The sequence below is a fragment of the Drosophila pseudoobscura genome, chromosome X, assembly GCF_009870125.1.
Source record: "Drosophila pseudoobscura strain MV-25-SWS-2005 chromosome X, UCI_Dpse_MV25, whole genome shotgun sequence".
In the NCBI taxonomy this organism is placed as follows: Eukaryota; Metazoa; Arthropoda; class Insecta; order Diptera; family Drosophilidae; genus Drosophila; species Drosophila pseudoobscura.
The window spans coordinates 34,372,198-34,388,752 of NC_046683.1; the positions used below are offsets into that span (position 1 = coordinate 34,372,198).

Below are 16,555 nucleotides of genomic sequence, written 5' to 3' on the forward strand. Positions count from 1 at the left end.
AATTGTCGCGACAGAGAAATTAATAGCCAGCAATGCGTGTATGTAGGTGTATGTAAGTGTGTTTTAGCACCGAAATGTGCTTAACCGCCGAAAATTTGCTAGGGCTAACGAATGTCGATCGCAAATGATTATTAATTGACACTGCAACTCAGAGATCACCAAATTTTATGTGGAGATAATGTTTTTTATCCCCAATCGGCCGAATAATTATTCCAATTAAATAAAACTCGGCGCAGAAATAAAATTTCGATATGTTCTTTAATGCGTGACATCCAAATTGCAAGTGTGGCTTGCCTGCCCTTTACATTGCCGCTCCGATCGCTAAGCGCAGCTTCGCTCGGCCGACGTCGGTAGGCAGACGCAAAGCGGAGATAGCGAAGAGTGAGCTGGCAGAGAGCGTTTAGCAGGGCAAGCAAGCGCAAAGCTTTAACAAACAAATGAGTGACATAGACATAAGTAACAAACAAAATAAGCGGCTGAGGGCAAAGAATTAGGTGCTATTTGGCAAGCAGCTAATCGGTTGGGTTCTGCTCCGAACACTCAGGTATGAGTGAAGCGGCTAGCTTAAGAAATTCTAGTTGTGACATGGCCATTTTTAGAGTTTTTACTTCAGTAATAGACTCTGATTCAGAATCAAATAGATTGGTTAGTGTGATTACCGCTGGTATCGTAAGGTCGCCTAGGTCTTCTTCTTTTAAATGTGTATCTGAACCGCTTGCGATTTCAGATTCGCTCTCGTGCCTCATTGTATTTTATTTTTTTATACCCGATACTCAAAATGAGTATTGGGGTATATTAGATTTGTGGTGAAAATGGATGTGTGTAACGTCCAGAAGGAATCGTTTCCGACCCTATAAAGTATATATATTCTTGATCAGCATCAATAGCCGAGTCGATTGAGCCCTGACTATATCTTCTAGAGTGCAAAATCTGAACCAGATCGTATAATTATTACAGCCAGAATCACGAAAACAATTTCACTCTTTCTCGCTCTGTCTCACTCTAACACACAGGTTTCATGGTCGGTTTTGCCAATTGCAAAATATGAGTTCAAGGATCTCAGAACCTATAAAAGCCAGAGCAACCAAATTTGGTATCCACACTCCTGTGATATCGGACCTTGACCGTTTCATGTCCAAATTTCTCCACACCCCCTTCCGCCCCCGCAAAGGACGAAAATCGGAGGCAACCACAAATCTCAGAGACTATTAAGGCTAGAGTAACCAAATTTGGTACACACACTCCTTTAAAGTGTCACTATAAAACGTATATCTCAGAATTTCGCCATACCCCCATCCGCCCCCACAAAGGACGAAAATCTGTTGCATCCACAATATTGCACATTCGAGAAAACTAATCATAGATAATGACCATATCTATTAGATTGCTGAATCTGGATCAGATCAGATCATCATCAGATTTTTATAGCCAAAAGGAACAAATCAATTTGCAGTGGCTACGCAGCGCCCGACGTCACGCTCAGACTGATTTTCTGTCTCTCTCGCACGCACTCTTTGTCGTGTCGTTAAATATTAGCGGCGTCTGCCGGAGGAGAGCCATACTGACTTAGTATCGGGTATAACCGTAGAGTTGCGGTGTCCGCAGCAACTCACAACGTTCCCCCTCGTTTTTTTTTTTATATGAATGATTTTATTCGGGCAACGCGGACCGTTTTAACTTTGTTTATTTTCAATATATTTATGTTTTTTTGAACATCTACATGTTCGTGACATCCTGTCACGGTCGCCATGTAATATGTCACTTGTTCAGTAATAACACGGGCACGTCTGTGCCGTTTGACTTCGATTTTTAGAATATCCTTATTGAATTTATTCTTGTAACTCAGACCGCATAGCTGCGCTGCCGGTTACGCCAACAGCGGAACGGCTTCATACATATTTGTCTTATCAGCATGATCGGGAGGGCAAGAGCTGTATGTACATATGTATATATAGTTAAATATGCGACACTGCAGTTTACGTTTTAAAAAAGATTTTATTCTTTCACTTAAACTTAGTGCATATTGATTAGTTATTTCCCCGACGATGACTGATGTCCGATGTCTTGAATGGAACTAAGTTTTGTTGAATTCTCCGACGGTGTCGCGATTGACGTTTGTCTTGAACAGAACTGATTTGCCTTCTTAAATGTAGACTATTTATATCATGATGCTCGGCTTGGGATTCGGATTTGGATTCGGAGGCGTTGGCTTCGACTTCGGCTTCGGAGATGGAGTACGTGACTCGATCGATATGTGGGAAAGGCGGCTTTTGATGAAAGGCTTCCGCTGCGTATGATAGGTGTTGCATTACTTGGGGGTGGCTGAGAATAGGGCCTCTGATTGGTCAGCTAGGATGGCGCGGTTCTTGAGAATCGATTAGTAATTGATCTCTGAAAAGAGGCGTGATTCTAGTGCGGCATCAATTGCTTTATGTTCCACTTCTAGCTTAGGGTGTTTGTTTACATTGCCTGCAATCGGCTACGCGTGGTCCATTTCGAGCGTGAGATTGTTTATGGGGCTTCGAAGCTGAGAGTGTCGGATTGTTTATAGTAGTGTCGGATTGTTTATAGTATTGTGGGTGCAGGGTAATAGACATAGACAAGGGTATGCGGAGCATGGACTATAGATATGTCACTATATATATATGCTTCAAGTGGGAATGCTGACTTAGCTTAGCGCATAAGCGGCGATCATATTGCACGCTCACTTGAAGTGGTTTTGTTTGTGTACTGCAACAATGTGTTGCTGAAACATTTATTGTTAACCATTGGGTATAGTGTACACTCAATATATGTACATACTACACCTCCGATCCGTGAAACAAGTCCGCAGGTTCTAGGGTCTCACTGGGTGGTACCACAAATTCATAAAAAAAATATGCGGCTATTGCAGCGCCGATCTCAGATACACTTAAGAGCAAGCGAAAATTTGAATGGACCGATGAAGCACAGATCGCGTTCGATACCTTAAAATCACAGATGTGTAATGCTCCTGTGTTGCACAGTCCCGATTTGACCATTCCCTTTTGTGATGCGAGTCACACAGGAGTGGGTGGTGTCCTGATGCAATCAGATGAAGATGGCAACGAGGCACCCATCGCATTTATGTCGCGAAAATTTAACCAATGTCAACGTAATTATTCCGTAACCGAAAAAGAGTGTTTGGCAGCGGTAATGTGCGTCAAGAAATTTAGAGCATATGTAGAAGGGCATCAGTTTTCCATTATTACTGATCATGCCTCACTAAAATGGCTGATGTCACAGACAGACCTAAACTCGAGACTAACTCGCTGGGCACTGAAACTGCAGGGCTTCACCTTTAAGATTTTCCATAGAAAGGGTAGTCAGAACATCGTTCCGGATGCTTTATCACAGGTGCATACCGAAGACTTATCGGATTCCCAGAGATCTGGTGAGAGAAGTGCTTAAACAAGGCCACGAACATCCCTTAGCTTTTCACAGTGGGATCAATAAGACGCTATAACGAGTTCGACGCTTCTATTATTGGCCAAATTTAGTGGGCGATGTAAAAGCTTTTATAAATAACGAAGGAAAGGAAAGAGGAGGAAAGGAGGAGAATGGGCAAAGCAAGGAGGAAGACCTGTTTCATTGCTTTGGAGTCCCGGAAGTGATAGTGTCAGATAACGGTGTTCAATTCAAGTCACACAAGTTCAATGATCTGTTAGCTAAATACCCAATTCGACATTCGTACACCGCCGCCTACGCTCCCCAAACCAATGCCTCAGAGCGGGTAAATCGCTCTGTACTCGCTGCTATCAAAGCGTATATTAAGCCCGATCAATCCAATTAGGATGAGCAGATTAGCTTCATTACTTGGGCGTTACGGTCCAGTGTGCATGCAGCCGTCAAAAGTAGCCCATATCGTGCTGCTTTTGGCCAAAACATGATTACCGGCGGTTCCACTAATCAACTCCTACGAAACCTCAGTATGTTGGAGGACCGAACTGTAGTCTTTGATCGCGACGATTCCTCCGAGCTAATTCGCAAGACCGCTGCAGAAGCAATGAAACAGCAGCATGTTCGAAACGAAAATATTGGAAGCAAGACGGGAAGTTGAGGAAAAGGAAGTTGAGGTTGAGGGTGGCACACTGGAAAAATTTGTAAGGGATATGGGGGGCCTATTCTTCTTCTTAGCCTTAAACTCCTTCCCCACCAAATGCTGCGGCCAAAATTTGGTGGAGCAAATGGTGTCAAATTGAGTTGGGGAAATGGTTATCTTAAACGAGGCTATCTCCCTGGCGTAAGAGAAGTTGAATTTCTCCACCTTTAAACCCTTTTAAATAAACGGCTTTTATTTTGCTTTGAATAAAAGCAATTACATCATTAGATGTGAGGTCAGGAGCCAGCCGTGAAACAAAAACTTGTCGTTTTGGTGGGACTCCCACCAGTGGTTTAGTCACCAGAGGCTTAGTACCTGTGGTGGCAATATCCGGAGGTCCGGAACGTCTATTTACTGGTGGGATAGGGATAGACGGGACAACTAGCGAACTTGCGGACACCACGGACGCTGCAGACGTACTTCTCCGAGGCAATGAATTCGGCTACCGAATCTGCATCGCCAGCAGCTGTCGTTGCCCTTGGAGTGGCAAACGAGATCCACTGCTGCACACTTGGAGTGGTCGGAGTCAGTTTTTCGGCGGCGCACGGCTGAGTGACGGTTTGCACTTGCAGATCCCGCGGAGTGACCTTTTTACGCCTCGGAGACTCCTTCAGCAGTTGCAGACTGCCAAATTGAGACTCCATGGCTAGGAGACGATCGTATTGCTTTTTAAAACCAACGGTCATTTTAGTTGCGGTGGTTCAATATACATGGAAGTGCTAAATAGGGAAGGGTTCTATATAAGTGCGGGTGCCATTTATTTTCCGTTCGAAAAGAAACAGCACATTCTCAGTTCTTATATTCACCAGCCCGACGCCTTCCATAGCTAGTAGGTCCGCCGCCTCGTTTCCCTCAATGCCATGGTGACTGGGAACCCAATAAATCCGCACTGACTTTGTCGTGCTTAGTGTGTCTACTGACTCACTGCTTACCAAGACACTTCTGGAACTGACTGCGCACGCCTGTATGGATATAATTGCCGCTTGGCTGTCCACGAATACATTGACCGCATCGTGTGTTCACTCTACAATCTGCGCGGCCTCTGCTGCTTTCTTGATGGCGAAAGCTTCCGCCTCGAATATGCTGCATCGGTCCGGTAGCTTATACGACAGCCATATCTCAGGTCTGTGCAGTATTAGCCCGCTCCTACTCTTCGGTCCATCTTGGAATCGTCCGTATATATGTTGAGATGCTCAACTTGGTCCCTTCCCTTTTTCCAGTCTTCGGGTCCAAGAGGTGAGATAGTTTTGGATGTCAAGGCAAGTTTGGGGGGTCATATAATCAGTAGATCCGGTCATGTCTGTGCCGATTCTTGTGGCGACATGTTTCCTGATCATTCTGATTTTACCCTTTCCACTACATTGGGTTTCCATGCCAGCTCTCTGTCCAGCACTGTGCGTAGGTATTCGACCTGTGCTTTTGGGGTCAGTCTAGTTTGGTAAATTTTCGGGGGGTCCATACCGGTACCTTGTACCTCTAGGTAAAGAGGATGAGATCCGTCTTGTCCACGTTGATACTGAGTCCTACCTCTTCCGCCCACTCACATATCTCCCTGAGTGTACGTTCCATTAAGGAGCTGAGGGTCGATGGATATACACCTGTAATAAGTTTGCTTATGTCATCTGCATAAGCTGTTATTTTTGGGGCCTTCCTTTCAAATCTCTTGATGAGGTCTTCGACCACCAGATTCACCAGACCACCAGACAGGATTCCACCCTGAGGTGTGCCTCCGTGTGCCCCTTTTACCATGGAAGCGGTGCCCCACTCCGATTGCACCCGTCTACAACTTAGAAGGTTCTTGATCCAAAGGTTGATTGCTGGGTGTATGTTATTCGCTTCTAGGCGACTTGTTATTGCGGTTGTAGACACGTTATTGAATGCTCCGGAGATGTCAGCAAATGCTCTCAGTGCATACTTTTATACATACCATCGCTCTCGATGGTGGCTACTAATAAGTATAGTGCCGTCTCCACTGATTTCCCTTTGGTGTAGTCATGCTGTGGAGGGGGCAGTGGTTAGCCCAAAAGGCATACGAGTGAATTCGTAATGACCATGCTTCGTGGAGAAAGCTGTTTTTGGGATCGAGCTAGGTTCCATGGGAATTTGATGGAATCCCTTAGCTAAATCGATTGTTGTAAAATATTGGCACCTACCTAGTTTATCTAGTATTTCGTCCATTCTGGGTGTAGGAAATTTGTCCTTGATTGTCACCTTGTTTAGACTTCTATAATCTACTACCATACGATATTTCTGCTTTCCTGAAGCATCTATGTTCTTTGGTATCATAGCAATGGGTGCACAATAGGGAGAATTCGACTTACGAATGATTCCCTGTCTATTCATATCTTTATTTGTTGGGTCACTTCCTGATCGTGTATTTGAGCATACTTATATGGTCGACGATATACAGGATCTTCGTGGTGGGTTTTAATTTCGTGCTTTATAGTACTAGTGAAGGTCAAAATGTCACCTTCTTCTACTGCACGTCCTTAAATTCATAGAGAACTTTCTTTAGTTTCTCCTTTTCTTCGTCATTTAGATTTTCCAACCTTAACTGGTTACATTCCCTTAATTCATTCTCTAATGCGGAAGCGAAGTATAGCTCTCCTTCAGGAGATGGGTCAAGGCACTTGGGTGTTACGGTCCAGTGTGCATGCAGCCGTCAAAAGTAGCCCATATCGTGCTGCTTTTGGCCAAAACATGATTACCGGCGGTTCCACTAATCAACTCCTACGAAACCTCAGTATGTTGGAGGACCGAACTGTAGTCTTTGATCGCGACGATTCCTCCGAGCTAATTCGCAAGACCGCAGCAGAAGCAATGAAACAGCAGCATGTTCGAAACGAAAATATTGGAAGCAAGACGGGAAGTTGAGGAAAAGGAAGTTGAGGTTGAGGGTGGCACACTGGAAAAATTTGTAAGGGATATGGGGGGCCTATTCTTCTTCTTAGCCTTAAACTCCTTCCCCACCAAATGCTGCGGCCAAAATTTGGTGGAGCAAATGGTGTCAAATTGAGTTGGGGAAATGGTTATCTTAAACGAGGCTATCTCCCTGGCGTAAGAGAAGTTGAATTTCTCCACCTTTAAACCCTTTTAAATAAACGGCTTTTATTTTGCTTTGAATAAAAGCAATTACATCATTAGATGTGAGGTCAGGAGCCAGCCGTGAAACAAAAACTTGTCGTTTTGGTGGGACTCCCACCAGTGGTTTAGTCACCAGAGGCTTAGTACCTGTGGTGGCAATATCCGGAGGTCCGGAACGTCTATTTACTGGTGGGATAGGGATAGACGGGACAACTAGCGAACTTGCGGACACCACGGACGCTGCAGACGTACTTCTCCGAGGCAATGAATTCGGCTACCGAATCTGCATCGCCAGCAGCTGTCGTTGCCCTTGGAGTGGCAAACGAGATCCACTGCTGCACACTTGGAGTGGTCGGAGTCAGTTTTTCGGCGGCGCACGGCTGAGTGACGGTTTGCACTTGCAGATCCCGCGGAGTGACCTTTTTACGCCTCGGAGACTCCTTCAGCAGTTGCAGACTGCCAAATTGAGACTCCATGGCTAGGAGACGATCGTATTGCTTTTTAAAACCAACGGTCAATTTAGTTGCGGTGGTTCAATATACATGGAAGTGCTAAATAGGGAAGGGTTCTATATAAGTGCGGGTGCCATTTATTTTCCGTTCGAAAAGAAACAGCACATTCTCAGTTCTTATATTCACCAGCCCGACGCCTTCCATAGCTAGTAGGTCCGCCGCCTCGTTTCCCTCAATGCCATGGTGACTGGGAACCCAATAGATCCGCACTGACTTTGTCGTGCTTAGTGTGTCTAGTGACTCACTGCTTACAAAGACACTTCTGGAACTGTCTGCGGACGCCTGTATGGATATAATTGCCGCTTGGCTGTCCACGAATAGATTGACCGCATCGTGTGTTCACTCTACAATCTGCGCGACCTCTGCTGCTTTCTTGATGGCGAAAGCTTCCGCCTCGAATATGCTGCATCGGTCCGGTAGCTTATACGACAGCCATATCTCAGGTCTGTGCAGTATTAGCCCGCTCCTACTCTTCGGTCCATCTTGGAATCGTCCGTATATATGTTGAGATGCTCAACTTGGTCCCTTCCCTTTTTCCAGTCTTCGGGTCCAAGAGGTGAGATAGTTTTGGATGTCAAGGCAAGTTTGGGGGGTCATATAATCAGTAGATCGGGTCATGTCTGTGCCAATTCTTGTGGCGACATGTTTCCTGATCATTCTGATTTTACCCTTTCCACTACATTGGGTTTCCATGCCAGCTCTCTGTCCAGCACTGTGCGTAGGTATTCGACCTGTGCTTTTGGGGTCAGTCTAGTTTGGTCAATTTTCGGGGGGTCCATACCGGCACCTTGTACCTCTAGGTAAAGAGGATGAGATCCGTCTTGTCCACGTTGATACTGAGTCCTACCTCTTCCGCCCACTCACGTATCTCCCTGAGTGTACGTTCCATTAAGGAGCTGAGGGTCGATGGATATACACCTGTAATAAGTTTGCTTATGTCATCTGCATAAGCTGTTATTTTTGGGGCCTTCCTTTCAAATCTCTTGATGAGGTCTTCGACCACCAGATTCACCAGACCACCAGACAGGATTCCACCCTGAGGTGTGCCTCCGTGTGCCCCTTTTACCATGGAAGCGGTGCCCCACTCCGATTGCACCCGTCTACAACTTAGAAGGTTCTTGATCCAAAGGTTGATTTCTGGGTGTATGTTATTCGCTTCTAGGCGACTTGTTATTGCGGTTGTGGCCACGTTATTGAATGCTCCGGAGATGTCAGCAAATGCTTGTGTGTGTTCTTGCAAATTCGTCAAGTTTTGTCCCTTTCCCACTCCATGATGTGGGAAGTGAAGAAGAGAATCAAAGAGGAACGAGAGCTCTCGTTCCAAGTGAAGTTCATGATAGGGTGAGGCATTCCCAAAACTGTTGATCTGACTCTCTCTTGCTTATCTGTTTACACGAACTTCCGACCTCTAGTGCCTCACCTTAAATTAATATGCCTTAAATTTTTGCACTTATTGGAAATCATTTTGTGCATCTCGTTTGCGGTTTCAGTTCGGTTTTGTCGTATGTCTCTCTCTCTCTCTCTTTATGGGAATCGTATGCGACGGCACAACATGGCACTTTCCAAGTGGAAAGAAAAACGACGAGACGACTCATTCGGAAAGTCTTGGTCTGGATCAGTATCGTCGCTATGACCCCAAGTCTGTTGGCGAACAACTGAACCTTCATTTGGAGAAGAACAGCATCTTCTATAAGCTGGGTTCCTATGGTCTCATCACCTTCTCCGACTACATTTTCCTGCTGACAGTGCTCTCAATTTCCCGACGCCACTTTGAGATTGCCTTCCGCATGTATGACCTGAATGGCGACGGTGATGTAGACTGTGAGGAATTCGAGATGGTGGCCACTCTGGTGAGATCGCAGGCGAGCATGCGTACCCGACATCGTGATCATGCCAATACGGGCAATACCTTTAAGGGCGTGAATTCCGCTTTGATCACGTACTTCTTTGGCCCTAATATGGATGAGAAGTTGACGATTGAAAAGTTCTTGGACTTCCAAGAGCAGCTACAGCGTGAGATCCTCTCTCTGGAGTTCGAGAGAAAAGAACCCAATGATGATGGCAACATCACGGAAGCTGATTTCGCTGAGCTCCTTTTGGCCTATGCGGATTATCCCTTGAAGAAGAAACAAAAGAAATTGAAGCGTCGCTTCCGTGATCATGGCACGGGCATATCCAAGCAGGATTATCTGGACTTCTTCCACTTTTTGAACAACATCAATGACGTGGACACTGCCCTGACCTTCTACCACATTGCGGGCAACTCCATTGATCAGCAAACGCTGCAGCATGTAGCCAAGACAGTGGCTTTGGTCAATCTATCGGATCACGTGGTGGATGTTGTCTTCATCATCTTCGATGAGAACAACGACAACCAGCTGAGCAACAAGGAATTCATTTCGGTGATGAAGAATCGCGTTCAACGCGGCCTGGAGAAGCCCAAGGATACGGGTTTCCTCAAAATGATGCGTTCGGTGTTCAAGTGTGCCAAGGAGACCAAGCCCGTTCTCTTGGACATATAGTAATGGGTTCGCGGGGGTCCTTTGTGGACTCTTCTTCTACTTGTGCCCCAATCTTAGTCATTTCTCCTACGCTTATGGGTCTCTGCCTAATTTATGTTTTTTGTTTTTAATTATTCTCTACTGAAATCGATTTTAGCTTTATCCCTATCCTTGGGGGTTCTTTGACGATGATGATTATATCTCTTGTACAGTTCAAAAAAAATGCTCTCAGTGCATACTTTTATACATACCATCGCTCTCGATGGTGGCTACTAACAAGTGTAGTGCCGTCTCCACTGATTTCTCTTTGGTTTAGTCATGCTGGTTTGTTGACATCAGTCCCCCTACCTCATTCCTGATGTGCAAATCCAACAGCTTTTCTAATGCTTTTAGTTTGAAAGAGGTAAGGCTTATCGGTCTGTAATCTTTGGAGCTCACGAGGTTCTCCATTGGATATAGCCCATACTTAGGCATGCTGAGTATATTGCAGAGAGCCATGGATTGATAAACTCTTTGGTCACCTGAATCATGTCTTTGGCATCAGCGACTTTGGTGCAGCCAGAGAAATCCCCCTCCATTAGTGCTTCATTACTGCGCTCCGTCCACTGTCCGTTAACTAGTTCTAATTGACTCTGTACTGTGGGCTGCTTTGAGAGCAGATTCCGGAGCCTAGCGGTTTCCGGCACTGTCTGGATGTTGGAGAAGATGTTCCTCCAAGAGTTCCTTTGTGCCTTACGTATTTCCTTCTTATAGCTCCTAAGTGGGATTTTGTATTCCTCATTGACGATCCCTTCGATCGCTGGCTTGGTGATCTTAAACAATTCCTTTGGAGAGAAAGATCTCAGTTTCACCAGAGTGGCTTGACCACTTTCTTTGTTCTTGAGGGGTTGCACGTTACGTGGTAGGCGTCCAGTAATTCCTTGAATAGGGTTTCTAGGGACTTCTCTATATCCTCCGAGTTTTTCACTGAGCCCGGATTCGCGAGCTTCGAAGTTGTCTTTTTAAACTTTACCCAGCTTCTATTCCGGAGGTTTCTATAGACTGTAACCTTCGAAGAATGTTTGAATTCGCACTTGAACTGAATGTACTTATGGTCTGAGAAGGATGGTCTATCGAGGACCCTCCAGGTAGATACCGTAGTACTGTTTCCCGTTGCAAGTGTTAGGTCTAGCACGTTGGATGAGGTCGGACCTACGAAGGTGTGCTCCTCCCCAACGTTTGCTATATATAGATTAGTTGCTAGTATAATGTCTAAGAGTGACTCACCTCTGTCATTGATGTCGGTGCTTCCCCACACATTGTGGTGGGCATTGGCGTCCGTTCCGATGACGAGTTGCTAGTTTTTGGTGCCGGCTTCTGTCACCAGGCTCCTGAGTTCGTCGGGTGGTGCGGGTCTGTCGTGAGCCATGTAGCAGGAAGCCACCAGAAGGCGCTTTTCCTCACTATCCAGCATCACAACCGTCAGGTCATCCGTGCTGTAATGAGGCATAAGATAAGCTTAGATTCCTTTCCGTACGAGTACGGCGGCTCTGTTCCTTTTTACCGATGTTGAATACAACAGATTGTGATTTGAGGACTTTAGTCTGGACACTGAGTTGCCTGTCCACGACCTCCAGCTTGGCCCCCTCACTTCCAGTTGGCAGACCGTACGCGTCAGCCAACTTAGGGTTGGATCGTTGTTTCAACTCATTCATCTGCGCAAACAAGACGCGCATGCACCAGCTTCCACTGTGCTGCTGTCATCCTGCCGTTCTCATCGCTACTGTCAATTAGTGCCACGATCTTTGAGCTTGGCTTCTTGGTCGAATTCGGTGGATGGGTTGCACTCTTGTGCCCGCGTTGCCGCTTGCTCACCGGAGTGTCCTTGATGCCACTCTCAGTCGAGCGTTGTCTTTTGGTAACCATCATCTAATCCACCTTATTGGCGAATTCGGCGTTCGACGCCCTCATTTGTGGCATTTGGGCTTAGTGTAGCCGGCCCTCCTCTACTCGCTGCTCGGCCCAGGCTAGATGGAATTCCTCCTCCTGGCAGATGTCTGTCTTACCTTGAAGCCGAAGTTTAATCTTGAGGGCCGCTTTGCATTCATCCCCTCTTTGGAACTCTTCGGCCCATCCCTACGCAGGGAGCTGGTGCCTGGTTCCGGCGAGCGGGGAAGGCTCTCTTCCTCCGTTCTGCTTAATGATGCCCCTGCAAAGCCCGAGATGTGACCGTTGGCGACACGCAGAGAGGATTGCTCTTCCCCATGCCCGTCGGTGGTAGCAGTCACGCTTTCTACCGACGTTTTTTGGCCCGAAAGGAAATACCGGTTGATATTTTACGGGGGGACTGCAAATTTTTGTTTTTGTACCCAATTTAGTTATTCTGATGGAGATTTGGATCGCCAATGGCTTGCTTTCTTGCAGAATGTGCAAAAAATGCTCGTTCTCTCCCTGTGTTTTCTAATGCACATGTCATGGCTTTTGGCTCTCTTCTTGATGCTGGTGGCTTCTTTGCTCTAAGAACTGAAGCATCGTGTTTAGTCAAAATGTCCTTTGAGCTTCCCAATGATTGCTCGTACAAGACGTTATTTGTAACATCCAGTTTGTTTCTGATAATGGCATGTAGATATATTGATTCTATATCCCATTAGTGATGCGAGGGATTCTATGGTTTTAATCTCTTTTAACTCTTTTAAAGAGTTGTGATTGTCATTAATTGTTTGATGATTGAGGAAGCGGTTCATTACCGTATTTGAAAAATCTCTGGGTTTTTTGTATGCGTCAACTAGTACTTCCCAAGCGGCTTCATAATTTTCTTCCTTTAGATCGTTATGTCGGATCAATCTTTCGCTTCGCCGATAACGCCGGTTCTAAGATACCACATCATTTTCACCGTGATGTGTGTCCCTCCGCCTCTTAAAGTTGTTTCAGATTGCGTTTTATGGACTTTATTAAGGTATTTTGTCGGCGACAATTGAAAGCAATTCAGTCTTCGGGGACTGCTGGCACATATCGCTTTCCTTAGGAACTACTGGATTTTCGTCATGATTATACCCGATACTCAAAATGAGTATTATTTAAGTATAAATATTCTTGATCAGCATCAATAGCCGAGTCAAAGACTATAAGAGCTAGAGCAACGACATTTTATATCCGGACTTCTGTGATATGTCACTGGTACAAAAATACTTCAAAACTTCGCCCCGCCCACTTCCGCCCCCACAAAGTACGAAAATCTGTGGCATCTACAATATGAAACATACAAGAAAACTGAAAAGGCAGAATAGTAGAGGATTTCTATATGTTATAGAGTGTAAAGTCTGAATCAGATCGTACAATTTGTATAGCTAGAATCAAGAAAACAATTTCATTCTTTCTCGCTCTTTCTCTTTCTAACACACAGGTTTCATGGTCGGTTTTGCCAATTGGAAAATTTGACTTTTCCTATAAGCTATAAGAGCCAGAGTAACCAAATTTGGTATCCACGATTCTGTTAGATCTCACTGTAAAACGTATATCTCAAAATTTGGCCCCACCCCCTTCCGCTCATACAAAAGACGAAAATCTGTTGCATCCACAATATTGCAGAATCATAGACAATGACCGTATCTATCAGATTGCTGAATCTGGATCAGATCGGATAATTTTTATAGCCAAAAGGAACAAATCAATTTGCACTGGCTACGCAGCGCCCGACGTCACGCGCAGACTGATTTTCTGTCTCTCTCGCTCGCACTCTTTGTCGTGTCGTTTAATATGACCGGCGTCTGCCGGAGGAGAGCCATACTGACTAAGTATCGGGTATAAATGTTGAGTTGCGGTGTCCGCAGCAACTCACATCGTTCCCCTTCGTTTTGTTTTACAATTAAAAATTTTTTTTATTTGCAATTTTCATTATACAAATTAAAAATAAAGTCTTTTTATTTATTCAAAGAAATGTTGTGATAGAAAAACGTTTATAATGTTCCAGGATAACTCTGGAAAAAAGATAAGCTGTATTTTTTGCATACACCCACGTCACATTTTTCGTATTTGATTGTCTTAAACTCATAACTATTATTTGTGATCTCCTTACCGTTACAGCTATCTAGTTGATAGGGAGCAAGAAATCGACCACGTATCAAAGATGATCCAGCAGACGGATAATACTGATGAGAAAATCCCTGATATTTTAGAAGTGGAAAATAGATCCGATGTGACCATTGAGTTTCGAAACGTATGGAAAAATGTATCTGATAAATTTGTGGTGAAGAGCTTCTCACTTAAAGTCTATCAAGGCGAAGTTGTAGCGCTTCTGGGTCGTAATGCGTCCGGAAAATCCACAATTATGAAGATGGCGTCCGGAATGTTATCGCCGTCTTTTGGCAAAATCTTTATGTCCGGCTTAGATGTAGCAAATATTTCAACCCAACCCCTTAAAAAGGTTGGCTTGGCTTTCCACCGCATTGAAATGTATTCAGGGCTCAACGTGTTCGAGCATCTTATGTTTTTCTGTAAGCTGCGGGGTCTGAAGCACAATGAAGCGAAAGATGAAGTATTATTATATCTGCATTCCATGAAAATGGAGGATATAGAAAAAACACCAGTCACGCAACTGAGCAGCGGCCAAAAACGCATTTTGAAAACTTTGTGTTCATTTGTCGGAAGAACTCAAGTTGTTCTGCTCGACGAACCACTTGATGGAGTGGATGAACATAAGACAAAGTTGTTCTTCAATTTTGTTCAGAAGCAGAAGAAGAATCGGACCATTTTTCTGACAACCAATCACCCAACAGTGGCTAGCAATCTTGCCGATCGTATAGCAATTTTATCTAATGGTAGACTGCATTACTGCGGAATAGAAAAAATGTTTTTCAAGAATTTCAATGACTCTTATCGCTTGGTAAATATCCTATCATATTGTCTTTGAAAACTCCTTAAAACAATCCCAAGCATAAAAAAATCGTTCGTTCTCTTTCGTAGTGATCAGACGCGTTTTTGTTTTAAATAAACAGCCGGTGTTTTTCTAAAAAAACTTTAATTAACTTCCTAACCAGCCTACAATCTGGAAACCTATTCTATTCCGCGAGTGCATGCCTTTTGATTTGTGTTAAAACTTTATTTATTTAACTTTTATTTAACTTTTTATTTTTCGGCGTCGGCTTGTCGTGTTTGTGTTGTGCAGTGAGTGAGTACACATTACATTGCATCACAGTCCGCTCTCGTCTTGTAGCTTTTGTTGTATTATCACTCTCTCCCTATCACCTAAACTTAAATAGCTGTTCTTTCTCTCTCGCTCTCTTAACTTTCTGTTCAGTAGCTCTCTCTCTCTCTCATTAGCTTCTGCTGGAACTGTTCTCCTCTCCTCCCATTAGCTTTTGTCTGGCACACTGGTTTGATAGCCATTTGTTTTGAAATATTATTTGATCTTAATTTTGTTCAAATTTTGTATTATGGAGTTTTTTGTTGTGTGTGCCAAAAAATCATGCAATAAGCAGGTCACCCACGATCAGCCGACTATCCCCTGCTGGCTCTGCGACAGCGTAGTGCACGCAAAATGCGCTGGATTTTCTGGCCTTGCGAGTGATGTCATTTCAAAGCGTAATGGTTTGCACTACAGTTGCGAGGCATTCCGTGCGGTGGAGAAGGACATGGTAGCTTTTATGAGGCAGACGCGGAGTGGCTTTAAGGAGCTGACCGTTGGTTTTAAAAACCAATACGATCGGCTCCTAGCCATGGAGGCTCAGCTTAGCGGTTTAAAACTGCTGAATGAGTCTCCGAGGCGCAAAAAGGTCACTCCGCGGGATCTGCAAGTGCAAACCGTCACTCAGCCGTGCGCCGCCGAAAAACTGACTCCGACCACTCCAAGTGTGCAGCAGTTGATCTTGTTTGCCACCCCAAAAGCAACGACAGCTGCTGGCGATGCAGATTCGGTTGCCGAATTCATCGCTTCGGAGAATGTGCAGCCAAGTACGTCTGCAGCGTCCGTGTCCGTGGTGTCCGCAAGCTCACTAGTTTTCCCGTCCATCCCGATCCCACCAGTAAATAGACATTCCGGACCTTCGGATATTGCCACCACAGGTACTATGCCTGTGGTGACTAAACCACTGGTGGAAGTCCCACCACAACAACAACTTTTTGTCTCACGGCTGGCCCCTGATCTCACATCTAATGATGTAATTGCTTTTATTCAAAGCAAAATAAAAGCCGTTTATTTAAAAGGGTTTAAAGGTGGAGAAATTCAACTTCTCTTACGCCAGGGAGATAGCCTCGTTTAAGATAACCATTTCCCCAACTCAATTTGACACCATTTGCTCCACCAAATTTTGGCCGCAGCATTTGGTGGGGAAGGAGTTTAAGGCTAAGAAGAAGAATAGGCC

The 16,555-nt window shown here is 44.8% G+C and overlaps 2 protein-coding genes across 2 annotated transcripts in view; one reads left to right on the forward strand and one right to left on the reverse strand.

The window, feature by feature from the left end:
* Window positions 1–9,227: 9,227 nt before the first annotated feature.
* On the forward strand, window positions 9,228–10,427 carry LOC6903307 (calcium uptake protein 1 homolog, mitochondrial-like). The gene has a single exon (XM_002132459.3). The coding sequence runs from the start codon at window positions 9,243–9,245 to the stop codon at window positions 10,236–10,238; it is 996 nt and encodes a 331-aa protein (XP_002132495.1). The 5' UTR covers window positions 9,228–9,242; the 3' UTR covers window positions 10,239–10,427.
* A 4,580-nt stretch (window positions 10,428–15,007) lies between these two features.
* The window catches only part of LOC117185138 (uncharacterized), a 29,105-nt gene continuing 27,557 nt past the window's right edge, over window positions 15,008–16,555 (reverse strand). Inside the window, exon 2 of the mRNA XM_033385085.1 lies at window positions 15,008–15,026. Within this exon, the coding sequence (XP_033240976.1) occupies window positions 15,008–15,026 (19 nt within the window). The remainder of the gene's footprint in view (window positions 15,027–16,555) is intronic.